This window comes from Tiliqua scincoides, chromosome 5 (assembly GCF_035046505.1).
Source record: "Tiliqua scincoides isolate rTilSci1 chromosome 5, rTilSci1.hap2, whole genome shotgun sequence".
Lineage (NCBI taxonomy): Eukaryota > Metazoa > Chordata > Lepidosauria > Squamata > Scincidae > Tiliqua > Tiliqua scincoides.
The window spans coordinates 73,864,813-73,876,446 of NC_089825.1; the positions used below are offsets into that span (position 1 = coordinate 73,864,813).

An 11,634-nucleotide genomic window follows, 5' to 3' on the forward strand; every position below is an offset into this window, starting at 1 on the left:
TGAATCCAGAAAATACAGAGGTCCTCCTGGCCAGGAAATCTTAGATAGAGGTACTGAAACCCCACTCAGAATAAGCTTGCACTCCCCCTGCAGGAACAAGTATGCGGTTTGGGAGTGCTCCTGTACTCACAGCTCTCCCTGGAGAACCAGGTGATAGCAGTGGCTAGGACTGCATTTGCCCAGCAATGACAGCTGGCTCTCATTTTGCCAACAGGCAGCTCTTAAGCATTTATTAGCAAGGGTTGTAAGTCACTCTTTGCAAATCTCAGCCATCTTCTAAATGCAATGAACATAATACTGGTACCAGGCTACCAGGTAATGCCTGACACTTGGTGTGTACAAAACCCAGGGTTTGAATCACTGGGGCTTCCCTGCTACTGGGGGATAGGAGGAGGCTGTATCTTTAATGCACTGATGTGGTGGTTAGCCTAGGACCAATCTGATTTAGGTTTAAATTCCCTTTCAGTCACAAAGCTCACCAGGGGACCTTGTCCCAGTCACTTTCTCTTAGCCCAGTGATTCCCAACCTGGGGTACGTGTACCCCTAGGGATACTTGAAAGGACCTTAAGGGGTAGTTGAAAAAGAATTGAGTAATGGTGAAAAAGGCAGGTCTGTATTAGAATGCCTTGCAAGGTTGGCATTACAATGCTTTGTGGGGCTAATATGAGGGGTACAATTTATAGAAATGGGCTACCAAGGGGTACACAAGTGAAAAAATGTTGGGAACCACAGTCTTAACCTATCTCAAAGGGCTGCTGTGAAGATAAAATGAGCCAGAAACCATGAACGTTGCCTCAAGTGCCTTGAAGGAAAAGGATAACAATGTAAACCAGCCATTTTCAACCACTGTGCTGTAGCTACACTGGTGTGCCATGAGTGGTCCACAGGTTTGCCACAGGAATTTGGGGGAAGGTCATTTACTAGTAGTGCCAGTGGGGGATACAAGCCCTCCACTGGCAGTATGGTGTGCCTTGACAATTGTCAAAAACCTGATGGTGTGCCTTGACAATTTTAGTGCCTTCTCAGTGTGCAGTGAGATGAAAAAGGTTGACAATCACTGATGTAAACAGTAATCCTATATGGTGCACGGCTGTAACACCCATCACAATGTACAACATGAGGATAACTAAGCGAGGCTCTGCCTCACCTGCCTCCCCACCCACCCCACCTCCCTAACTAAGTGTCATGTCAGCAGAGGCCAAAAGAAATTGGTGACAGACAGAGGCACCTCCTCTGGAAGAAGCTGCCACGGAAGGCACACCACACCGCCCACTATCTTCGTGATGGAGAACCCCAGAGGGGGAAGGGGGCGCCAGCAGGACTGGGAAAGCCGGCTTCAGTGCAAAGGGATGCCAGGGAGGCAGGGGGGGGCCGTGCCTCAGAGTCACAGCAAGGGGAGGCACCTGCAGCTGCTGCCTCGTCCCCACCGCTACCTGGATGTTGAAGTCAGCCGGGTAGAGGCTGCGGGCGGTGATGAGCCAGGCCTTGGCTGCCCACAAGTCCCCCTGGACCAGCTCCCGAGCCCGCTTCACCAGGAACTCGCAATCGCCCTGCGCCGACATCTTGGACTGCGCTACGATCCCTCGTCCCTGCTGCCCCGCGCATGCGCACGCGGTCGAGAAGCCATCCTAGCGCTTGTCTCCCAGGGATGGAAGTTTTGCGCATGCGCCGCCTGAAGTCTATTTGGAACTGTAGACTCCGAAGTCTATCTAGAACTGTAGACTCACAAGCTATGGTCAGTGACGAGACGACTACCCATTTTTTTCCGCCTCTGTATGGTAAAAGTAACACTTTGCAGTAGGGCAAATGCAAGCCTTGAGCGCTGCTGTGAGTAGGAGGTGTGCCCCTCCTCACAGGTGGAAACAAGACAAGATAGCAACTCCTGTTTCCAAAAATGGTTGGCAACCTTCAGTCTCGAAAGACTATGGTATAAGCCTACAGCACCTGGTATTCCCAGGAGGTCTCCCATCCAAGTGCTAACCAGGCCTGACCCTGCTTAGCTTCTGAGATCAGACGAGATCAGGCATGTGCAGAGTAGAGGAGTTTGGAGTCATGTTTCCAACTGTAGCCTTATTTCATTATGGCTGCAACCCTATCCACACTTACCTGGGAGTAAGCCCCATTGCCTATAATGGGGTTTACTTCTGAGTAGACATGCATATGGTTCTCTGAGGATTTCGTCACTGCATAAATAGCATGGAGCAGGCAGGAATCCAGCTTCCCCATCATCACCAGAGGGACATCATAGACTCTTTTAGTTTTTAATCTTATTATATTTTTATACCACTCTTCCTGCAAGGAGCTCAGGGTGGTGTACATAATTCCTTCCCTCATTTTGTCCTCACAACAACCCTGTGAGGTAGGTTGGGCTGACAGATACTAATTGGCTCAAAGAAGCCTCATGGCTGAGTGGGGATTTGAGCCTGAATCGTACAGGTCTAACTCCCAAACCACTATACCAGCGTTTCTCAAACTGTGGGTCAGGATTCACCAGGTGGGCCAGGAGCCCATTTCAGGTGGGTCACCTAGGCCCTAGCTCAGTCACTGTTGAAAATACACAGCCAGTGGCATAGCTAATGAAAGTGTAGCCCACTGCCAAGTGCAAAATGATACCCAGGAAGTGACATCAAACCCAGACATTTAAAAAATGGGCCGTGGCATAGCTAAGGCATCTGCTACTCAGGATCAAAAGTTTTGTTTTGCCTCTCCAAGATGACATCAAATTGAGGGCGCAGTCCTAACCCCTTATGTCAGTGCTTTCCAACACTTACTTCCAGCACTGACATAAGGGCAATGCAGCTCTGAGGTAAGGGAACAAACATTCCCTTACTTTGAGGAGGCCTCCGTGAGTGACACCCAACTGCAGGATGCAGCACATGGCCCATTGGCACCGCTATGCCAGTGCTGGAAAGCACTGACATAAGGGGTTAGGATTGTGCCCTCAATTTATTAAGTAAATACAACATTTTCTGGGTAATTTGCTGTAACTTTTGATAGAATACAGATATTCCAGCGTGGTTTGTTTCACTGCATTCAGCATTAAATTACCTTTCCAATGATATATGATGGTATTATTCAGGGGTGCTCACACTTTTTTGGCTCGAGAGCTACTCTGAAACCCAGCAAGGCCCGGAGATCTACCAGAGTTTTTTTTACAATGTTCGCGCCATCATAACATATAACATTTATGTGTACAATGTATGTTGGTGTACCTTGAGCCCCACTGAGTATAACAGGACTTACTCCTGAGTAGACATGCCTAGGATTAGGCTGTGAGGCTGCAATCCTAGCCACACTTACCTGGGAGTAAGCCCCATTGAGTACATAAGAACATAAGAACATAAGAACAGCCCCACTGGATCAGGCCATAGGCCCATCTAGTCCAGCTTCCTGTATCTCACAGCGGCCCACCAAATGCCCCAGGGAGCACACCAGATAACAAGAGACCTCATCCTGGTGCCCTCCCCTACATCTGGCATTCTGACTTAACCCATTTCTAAAATCAGGAGGTTGCGCATACACATCATGGCTTGTACCCCATAATGGATTTTTCCTCCAGAAACTCGTCCAATCCCCTTTTAAAGGCATCTAGGCTAGACGCCAGCACCACATCCTGTGGCAAGGAGTTCCACAGACCGACCACGCGCTGAGTAAAGAAATATTTTCTTTTGTCTGTCCTAACCCGCCCAACACTCAATTTTAGTGGATGTCCCCTGGTTCTGGTATTATGTGAGAGTGTAAAGAGCATCTCCCTATCCACTCTGTCCATCCCCTGCATAATTTTGTATGTCTCAATCATGTCCCCCCTCAAGCGTCTCTTTTCTAGGCTGAAGAGGCCCAAACGCCGTAGCCTTTCCTCATAAGGAAGGTGCCCCAGCCCCGTAATCATCTTAGTTGCTCTCTTTTGCACCTTTTCCATTTCCACTATGTCTTTGTTGAGATGCGGCGACCAGAACTGGACACAATACTCCAGGTGTGGCCTTACCATCGATTTGTACAATGGCATTATAATACTAACCGTTTTGTTCTCAATACCCTTCCTAATGATCCCAAGCATAGAATTGGCCTTCTTCACTGCCGCCGCACATTGGGTCGACACTTTCATCGACCTGTCCACCACCACCCCAAGATCTCTCTCCTGATCTGTCACAGACAGCTCAGAACCCATCAGCCTATATCTAAAGTTTTGATTTTTTGCCCCAATGTGCATGACTTTACACTTACTGACATTGAAGCGCATCTGCCATTTTGCTGCCCATTCTGCCAGTCTGGAGAGATCCTTCTGGAGCTCCTCACAATCACTTCTGTTCTTTACCACTCGGAAAAGTTTGGTGTCGTCTGCAAACTTAGCCACTTCACTGCTCAACCCTGTCTCCAGGTCATTTATGAAGAGGTTGAAAAGCACCGGTCCCAGGACAGATCCTTGGGGCACACCACTTTTCACCTCTCTCCATTGTGAAAATTGCCCATTGACACCCACTCTCTGCTTCCTGGCCTCCAACCAGTTCTCAATCCACGAGAGGACCTGTCCTCTAATTCCCTGACTGTGGAGTTTTTTCAGTAGCCTTTGGTGAGGGACCGTGTCAAACGCCTTCTGAAAGTCCAGATATATAATGTCCACGGGTTCTCCCGCATCCACATGCCTGTTGACCTTTTCAAAGAATTCTATAAGGTTCGTGAGGCAAGACTTACCCTTACAGAAGCCATGCTGACTCTCCCTCAGCAAGGCCTGTTCGTCTATGTGTTTTGAGATCCTATCTTTGATGAGGCATTCCACCATCTTACCCGGTATGGATGTTAGGCTGACCGGCCTATAGTTTCCCGGGTCCCCCCTCTTTCCCTTTTTAAAAATAGGCATGACATTTGCTATCCTCCAATCTTCTGGCACCGTGGCCGTTTTGAGGGACAAGTTGCATACCTTAGTCAAGAGATCTGCAACTTCATTCTTCAATTCCTTAATAACCCTTGGGTGTATGCCATCAGGGCCCGGTGACTTATTGATCTTTAATTTATCAATGAGGTCTGAAACATCTTCTCTTTTAACCTCTATCTGACTTAACTCCTCGGTCAGGAGGGGCCGTTCGGGCAGCGGTATCTGCCCGAGGTCTTCTGCCGTGAAGACAGATGCAAAGAACTCATTTAATTTCTCTGCCATCTCTAAGTCTCCTTTTATCTCCCCTTTCCCTCCCTCACCATCCAGAGGGCCAACCGCTTCTCTGGCGGGTTTCCTGCTTCTAACATATTTGAAGAAGCTTTTATTATTCCCCTTAATGTTGCTGGCCATGCGTTCCTCATAGTCTCGCTTGGCCTCCCCTATCACCTTCTTACATTTCTTTTGCCACAGTTTATGTTCCTTTTTATTCTCTTCATTAGGGCAAGACTTCCATTTACGGAAGGAAGCTTCCTTGCCCTTCACAGCCTCTCTAACTTGGCTGGTTAGCCATGCGGGCACTCTCCTGGATTTAGTGGAACCCTTCTTTCTTTGCGGTATACACCTCTGCTGGGCCTCTATTACTGTTGTTTTAAGCAGCCTCCATGCACTCTGGAGAGACTGGACTCTTTTTACCCTCCCTTTCAACCTCCTTCTAACCAGCCTCCTCATTTGAGGGAAGTCCGCCCGTCGGAAGTCAAGGGTTTTTGTTAGAGATTTGCCTGGTATTTTTCCCCCAACATGCACGTCAAAACGGATTGCAGCATGATCACTGTTCCCCAATGGCTCAGTAACGTTTACATCTCTAACCAGGTCCTGCGTACCGCACAAAATTAAATCCAGAGTCACCTGTCCTCTGGTGGGCTCCGTGACTAGCTGATCTAAGCCACAGTCATTTAGCACGTCAAGAAATCCGGTACAATGTACAATGGGCCTTACTCCCGGCATTTCCTCCCAGAGGCACCTGAAGGGGGGGGGGTCGGCACTCCGCAATCTACTCATTTTGCCTCGCGATCTACCGGTAGATCACGATCCACCTATTGAGCACCCCTGGATTATTCATACATACCAAGGTTTTCACAATTTTGGCCACTAGTGTCAAGCTCAGCTTATTGCTCCCCTAAAGCTTGTTGCCTGGTACCATTGCTACCCCCTGCACCCCCTCAGCTATGCCACTGTACAGAGCTGAAAATACAGGGTACAGAGCTGCTGGGCAGGGTGGGTTCGGAGAGAGGCCTGATGCTTCGCCCTGAATAGGTGGGAGGATGGAATGCTGGAAAGGGAGGAGAACTGTGTGGTTGGAGAAGGATCCATGATCTGCTTTGACTTCCAGGTTGGAATGTTTGGATTCCAACCTATGCAAAATAGCAGCACAGGCTAACTGTGTAATGGGACCTTTGACTAATGGTGCTATGGTTAAAAGCCTAAATTGATGGTGTCACTTACAGCCTTGCCATCACTTCCAGGTTAATGACATAACTTATGATGGGTTCCAACAGATTATCATTCTAAAAAGTGGGTCTTGGTGCTAAAATGTTTGAGATCCACTGCACTACACCATCCTGGCTCTCATTCTAAAGCTAAACAAATGTGGCTGGTTTAGAATGACAATGTGATTCTGTTATAGAGATATAACTTAACTAGACTACTGGTAATTTTCCAGGTGTAACAGACATTTTCTTATTTCATTTTTCTCCCACAAGGGGGCACTGAGAGCTGCCAATAAAAAATCAACATGGAAAGCCCAGGTTTTGCCATGGTAAGCTTGGGTGGTAGGTGCACCCCCTTCACTCTCCCAAAGGTAGACACTACAGGAGCTATTAATATTAATTTTAATAACAAAAGTGTTATTTTGTGTGAAAAATGTTTGAGAGAATTTTTTTAAGTGTTTAAATATTTTAAAGTGCAATGTGTATGCATTTAAATCAGTGGAGTGTGATGTCATTTTCAGCATGCAATTTAGCACTGGATTTAAGTTGGGCAAAAGAGCAGTTTGAGTAGATTGCTGCAACCTGAGGGGTGTTTTGTTAGTGGATTTTTGGCAAATTCAAATCTGGTTTAGCCCTACCTCTAATTTGCCCTGCTAACAGTGCACTACACTGCAGGATTGTATACATACATACATACATACATAAGACCTTAGGGCGCAATCCTAACCCCTTATGTCAGTGCTTTCCAGCACATGTGCTGCATCCTGCAGTTGGGTGTCACTTACAGAGGCCTCCTCAAAGTAAGGGAATGTTTGTTCCCTTACCTCAGAGCTGCAATGCCCTTATGTCAGTGCTGGAAAGCTCTGACATAAGGAGTTAGGATTGCACCCTTATTGGCATAGATAAAGAAAATATAATGAAAAAAACAAAAAACAAAAAATAAACAAAACAATAAAGTAAAACAATCATAATCATCCGTTACGCCCCCCACGCACCATAAAGTAACAGAAGACCCAGAATTCCGTCCTGCCAGTACCCCAGAGACAAAGTTAGCAACCTTGTCGAGAGAGTCAGCTTCCAATATGGAAAGAAGAGACTGCAGCTTAATCAAATCCTCCCAACCCTGCATTTTATTCAGCAGCGGAGCCAGATAGTTCTTATGAAGAATGTCATGAAGCAGGCAGTAAAAAAATGTGTGTTCTAAAGTCTCCACACAATTCATGTCACGGGGACATCTTCTCTCTGAGTGGGGAACGCCACTAAACCTGCCCGACTGCAGGATTGTTATATGTTCATCTCCAAGCCTCAGGCAACCCACTACTGCAATATGATGTATTGCATTTGCATTGACAAGGCTGCTTTTAAATGATTAATACCTAAAAAAATCCCTGACATTTTCACATGAAATACATCAGTGAAAACAGGAATGCCAGTTTTTGTTGGTGTCTTCTGTGTTTGTTAGTTTTTGTTGGTGTCTTCTGTGTTTGTTAGTTTGTTTTGGAAGAGAGAAGACATACTGCTTCTTAATTACAATTAATTGCTGTAATCTTGGATTTCTTTACTGATTTCTGGACAGCTCTCATTTCCATCCTAGGGAAGATAATAAAAATGTCTTCTCCAATGACAGCCAAGAAATCTCCTAGCTAGAATTGTCCCTCTGGTATTCTTATATCGCTGTGTCCATTGCATGCAATAAATTATAAGGTTTCTGCATGCAGTTTTGCTCTGGATCTGGGCTAAGGGAAGGGGGAGATTCCTACTAGACAGTGATAAAAAGTGACCAGATGTAAGATTGGGGGGGGGGGGGAGAGATAACTTCTGCTGCATTTTGAAGCACTATTTAACAACTGAGGCTTTTGTGGGGAGGGAATGTTGAGGGGGGAATTCTGAAGTTGTTTGCAATAACAGCACTAAGGAAAGGGTGTGATGAATACATTCCCTGTGGGCTGCTTTTGAGATCAAAATCAACCTCTGCTGCTTGCCCATGAGTAGGAATAACAGGATTCAGAAAGATGGGTTTGATCACAAAATTTGCCCCCTTCCTCCAAGCTCTGCTGCTAAGATCAACTTCATAGTCTCCCCATCTCTCTCAAAACAAGCTACACCACAAGGTTGTCATACACGACACATAAATGGTTATAACAAACCCAAGCTCTCTCAGCCATGGTCCTGCCAATCTTATATGGAAATAATACTGATGGACTGTACTTTTGTTGGTTATTTTCATTCTGCCCTTCCTCCAAGGAGCTCAGGGTGGGTACATGGTTCCTTTCCTCCCTTTATCCTCACAACAATCCTGTGAGGTAGTTGAGGATGTGCGATAGTGACTGGCCCATGGTCCCTCAGGAAGTGAATGCAAGATGTAAACTTTTTTGTTTTAATGAAAAGCATGTTCTCCCCAAGAAATAAGGTCTGAGTTAGAAAGAGCACTCACCCCTGTATTTTCTACTAAGTTTTGCCTTTTAAGAAACTCAGTGCAGCCCAATCAACAATGCACCTATGCCGACATACTGGGTTTCTCCTTGTTTTTCTCTGTTTTTCTATCACTTCCTTCCCTTTGGAAACCCAACAAAAATGACAGGCCCTTCGTCAGAGTATGGGTGTGGCACTCTAGTACTTTTAAATTTTGTAGAGAACTGGGTAGAAGGCAAGAGGAGGAAATGCCCTTCCTCTTCTGGAGGACTCTCTTGTTTTATACTTTCCATTGTCCGCTAACAGTGTCACAAAGGAGTCCGTGAAAGACGATGTAATCATTCCGCACCATGTGATAGAGAAGTCATTAACTATACATATCCCAATGTCCTGTGAAACCTACAAGTGGGATAGGGTGGGGAGTTTGTAGGACTTCCAACTTTATCAAAGGAAGCCAGCATTCATTTGCCAGAAATAAATTGCCTATAGAACAGGTTGAGGCTGTACATAATTCCCCCCTGCCCCGAATACACACCCATGGCTACAACATTGAAGATCAGAATTTAAATTGGGACCATGATATGGAGGGAGGGCAGACCTCCCCCTGCTTTTCAGCCCCAAAGCACCAAAAGTATGTTATATACACTTTAAAAAAGCATTTTGAGGGCTTTTATATGAAGCTGTACTTGTCTCCCTGCCAGGCTTTGTTGCAAATACAGCCACGATGATATGTTTTATCCACTTGTGGGAATGTTGTGTCCCTGTAGAATATTAATTCCAAATGTGCAGGCCTTGTCCTGAAAGAACATCAGTCCTGGACAATGGTACAAGAGGGAGAGATCCATATTTGATTGATGCCATAGCTGTTTGCTGGCCCAAAGATACTAGCATGAAATCTAATTCTGTGATAAACAGGAACAGGGGATGAAAGGACTGACCTCATTTGTAGGTCAGCGTGTGTGTTTATTTATTTCATTTCAGTGTGTGTCAAACTTGTGTCAGGTTGCCCTCATTAGCATTTTGTGGGCAGGACCTGGCTTCCCAAGGACAAATTTACTCCTATGTGATCCAAACATCAAGATTTGCTAACCTCCCTGGAGAGCCAGAACAACATCCAGAAATGACAGAAACCTACACCTTTGTTTTTGTCTCCATTTTGTATTGTTAGCTGTTCTGGTTGTGCTGGAGGTGCAACTGATTTAGTGATATCAAAAAGGCAATTCTGTATTTTATCATGAAATTTGCTGCCATAGAATGTAGTGATGGCTGCTGGACTTAAATGGCTTTAGAAAAGGTGGACAATAGATTTGTTAATGGTGCAAAGCCATAATAGTTAAACAGAATGTTCGTGTTCGACATGGTGTAGCTCTGGATAACAAATGCTGCTCATAACAATAGGATTGGACAATAAACACAGCTGTTGCTTTCATGCAGTCCTTGTGAGCTTCCACAGGCACCTGGCTGGCCACCACTGGACCCAGAATGCTAGACTAGCTACACAATCCTATCCCCCACCACTTTATAGCATGCAACCATGCAACAAAGGCAGTGCTGCATGCTATGGTGGGGGATCATTTAAATATTTTTACTTCCCCCCTCCCCCGGTAGGCTGTCCAATTGCCTATCAGTTTCCTCAGAGAAATGCCAGCCATTTTGCTGGTGTATGGCCAAAGAGAGAAAAGGGGAGGGGCAGCTAGGGAAGAAGGGGATAAGAACTGGCACAAACCGGTGCCACCAAGATCAACCACATCCCTCCCCCTGTCCTCACCCTCCCCGCCTATGATATACCTCTGCTTCCAACTGACCAGCGGTTAACAGAGGCCTCTGAAACTGCTGCTGCACCCACATGCCACTGTCCATTTGCAACAGCAGCCCTGAATTGCATGATGGCAGTCTGGCTTTTGCACCACTGGAAAGCACCCTGTGCTGCTGTAACAGTTGTGGCAGCACAGGGTGACCATAGCATTGGGCCTTCGGGGGATATTTGTCTAATTCAGCAGGGCTGCTCTTATGTTCACACACACTTTACATACATGGCTCATAGATGTGAGTTGTGAGCAGGCTTCAGTGGCTGCGCAGCTGGAGTCAGTGTGCCATGCAGCTTCCATCATAGCGCTCCAGAACTCGGCAATGACATCATCTCCAAGCACTCCAAAGCTGCCCCCATGTAGATCCATGCGAGCTCATTGCAGCTCCTGTAAAAATCACAGGGAACATTGGTAGAAGTTCAACTGCACTAACAGTTCAGCTTTCAGCATATGTTGGCTAGGAAAGACATTTGTAGCGGAATGCTATTTACTGAATGCTGCATGTGACAGATGATCAGTTGCCCATGAAAAATAAACTATGAGGTGCTGGATGTTAAGTGTTGGCTACTATGCACTTAGTGGTTGTGTGAATCAGCTTTATTATCTCTCTCACAAAATGCTAGAACTTGCAGTTTATGGTAGTAGTTTCAGACCAGACAAAAGAATGTCTGCCAGCAATAGCCTATGCACGTCTTATGCAGAAGTAGCTCCCATTGTGTTCAATGAAGCTTACTCCTAGGAAAGTGTACATAGGATTGCAGCCTTCATGTTGCAAGGAGGAGGTTGTAGCTTAGTAATAAAACCTGGACCAGCCCATCATGAGGCCAACTGAAGCAGTTGTCTCAGGTGGCAGGTTGGTGGGCAGCACTCATCTCTCCCCACTTATGTGCCTCTACTGCTGCTCCTCCTCCTTCCACCCCCTGGATTGGAAAAGAGGGGGACAGAGAGGAAGAGGAAATGTGAAGAGGAGGAGAGTGCTGAGCTAGAGCATTGGAGGGTGGGAGGAGAAGCTGGCATATCATCAGGTAAGAAGGACCACATTCAGCATGCTTC

General features: G+C 46.3%; 1 protein-coding gene and 1 pseudogene across 2 annotated transcripts in view; both read right to left on the reverse strand.

Moving 5' to 3' along the window:
* The window catches only part of INTS10 (integrator complex subunit 10), a 28,011-nt gene extending 26,379 nt beyond the window's left edge, over window positions 1–1,632 (reverse strand). For both annotated transcript variants that reach the window (XM_066631277.1, XM_066631278.1), the window contains exon 1: window positions 1,435–1,632. In XM_066631277.1, coding sequence (XP_066487374.1) covers window positions 1,435–1,563 — 129 coding nt within the window. In that variant the 5' untranslated portion in view covers window positions 1,564–1,632. The remainder of the gene's footprint in view (window positions 1–1,434) is intronic.
* Window positions 1,633–1,933: 301 nt separating this feature from the next.
* On the reverse strand, window positions 1,934–2,053 carry LOC136655161 (5S ribosomal RNA; annotated as a pseudogene).
* Between the last annotated feature and the right edge of the window lie 9,581 nt (window positions 2,054–11,634).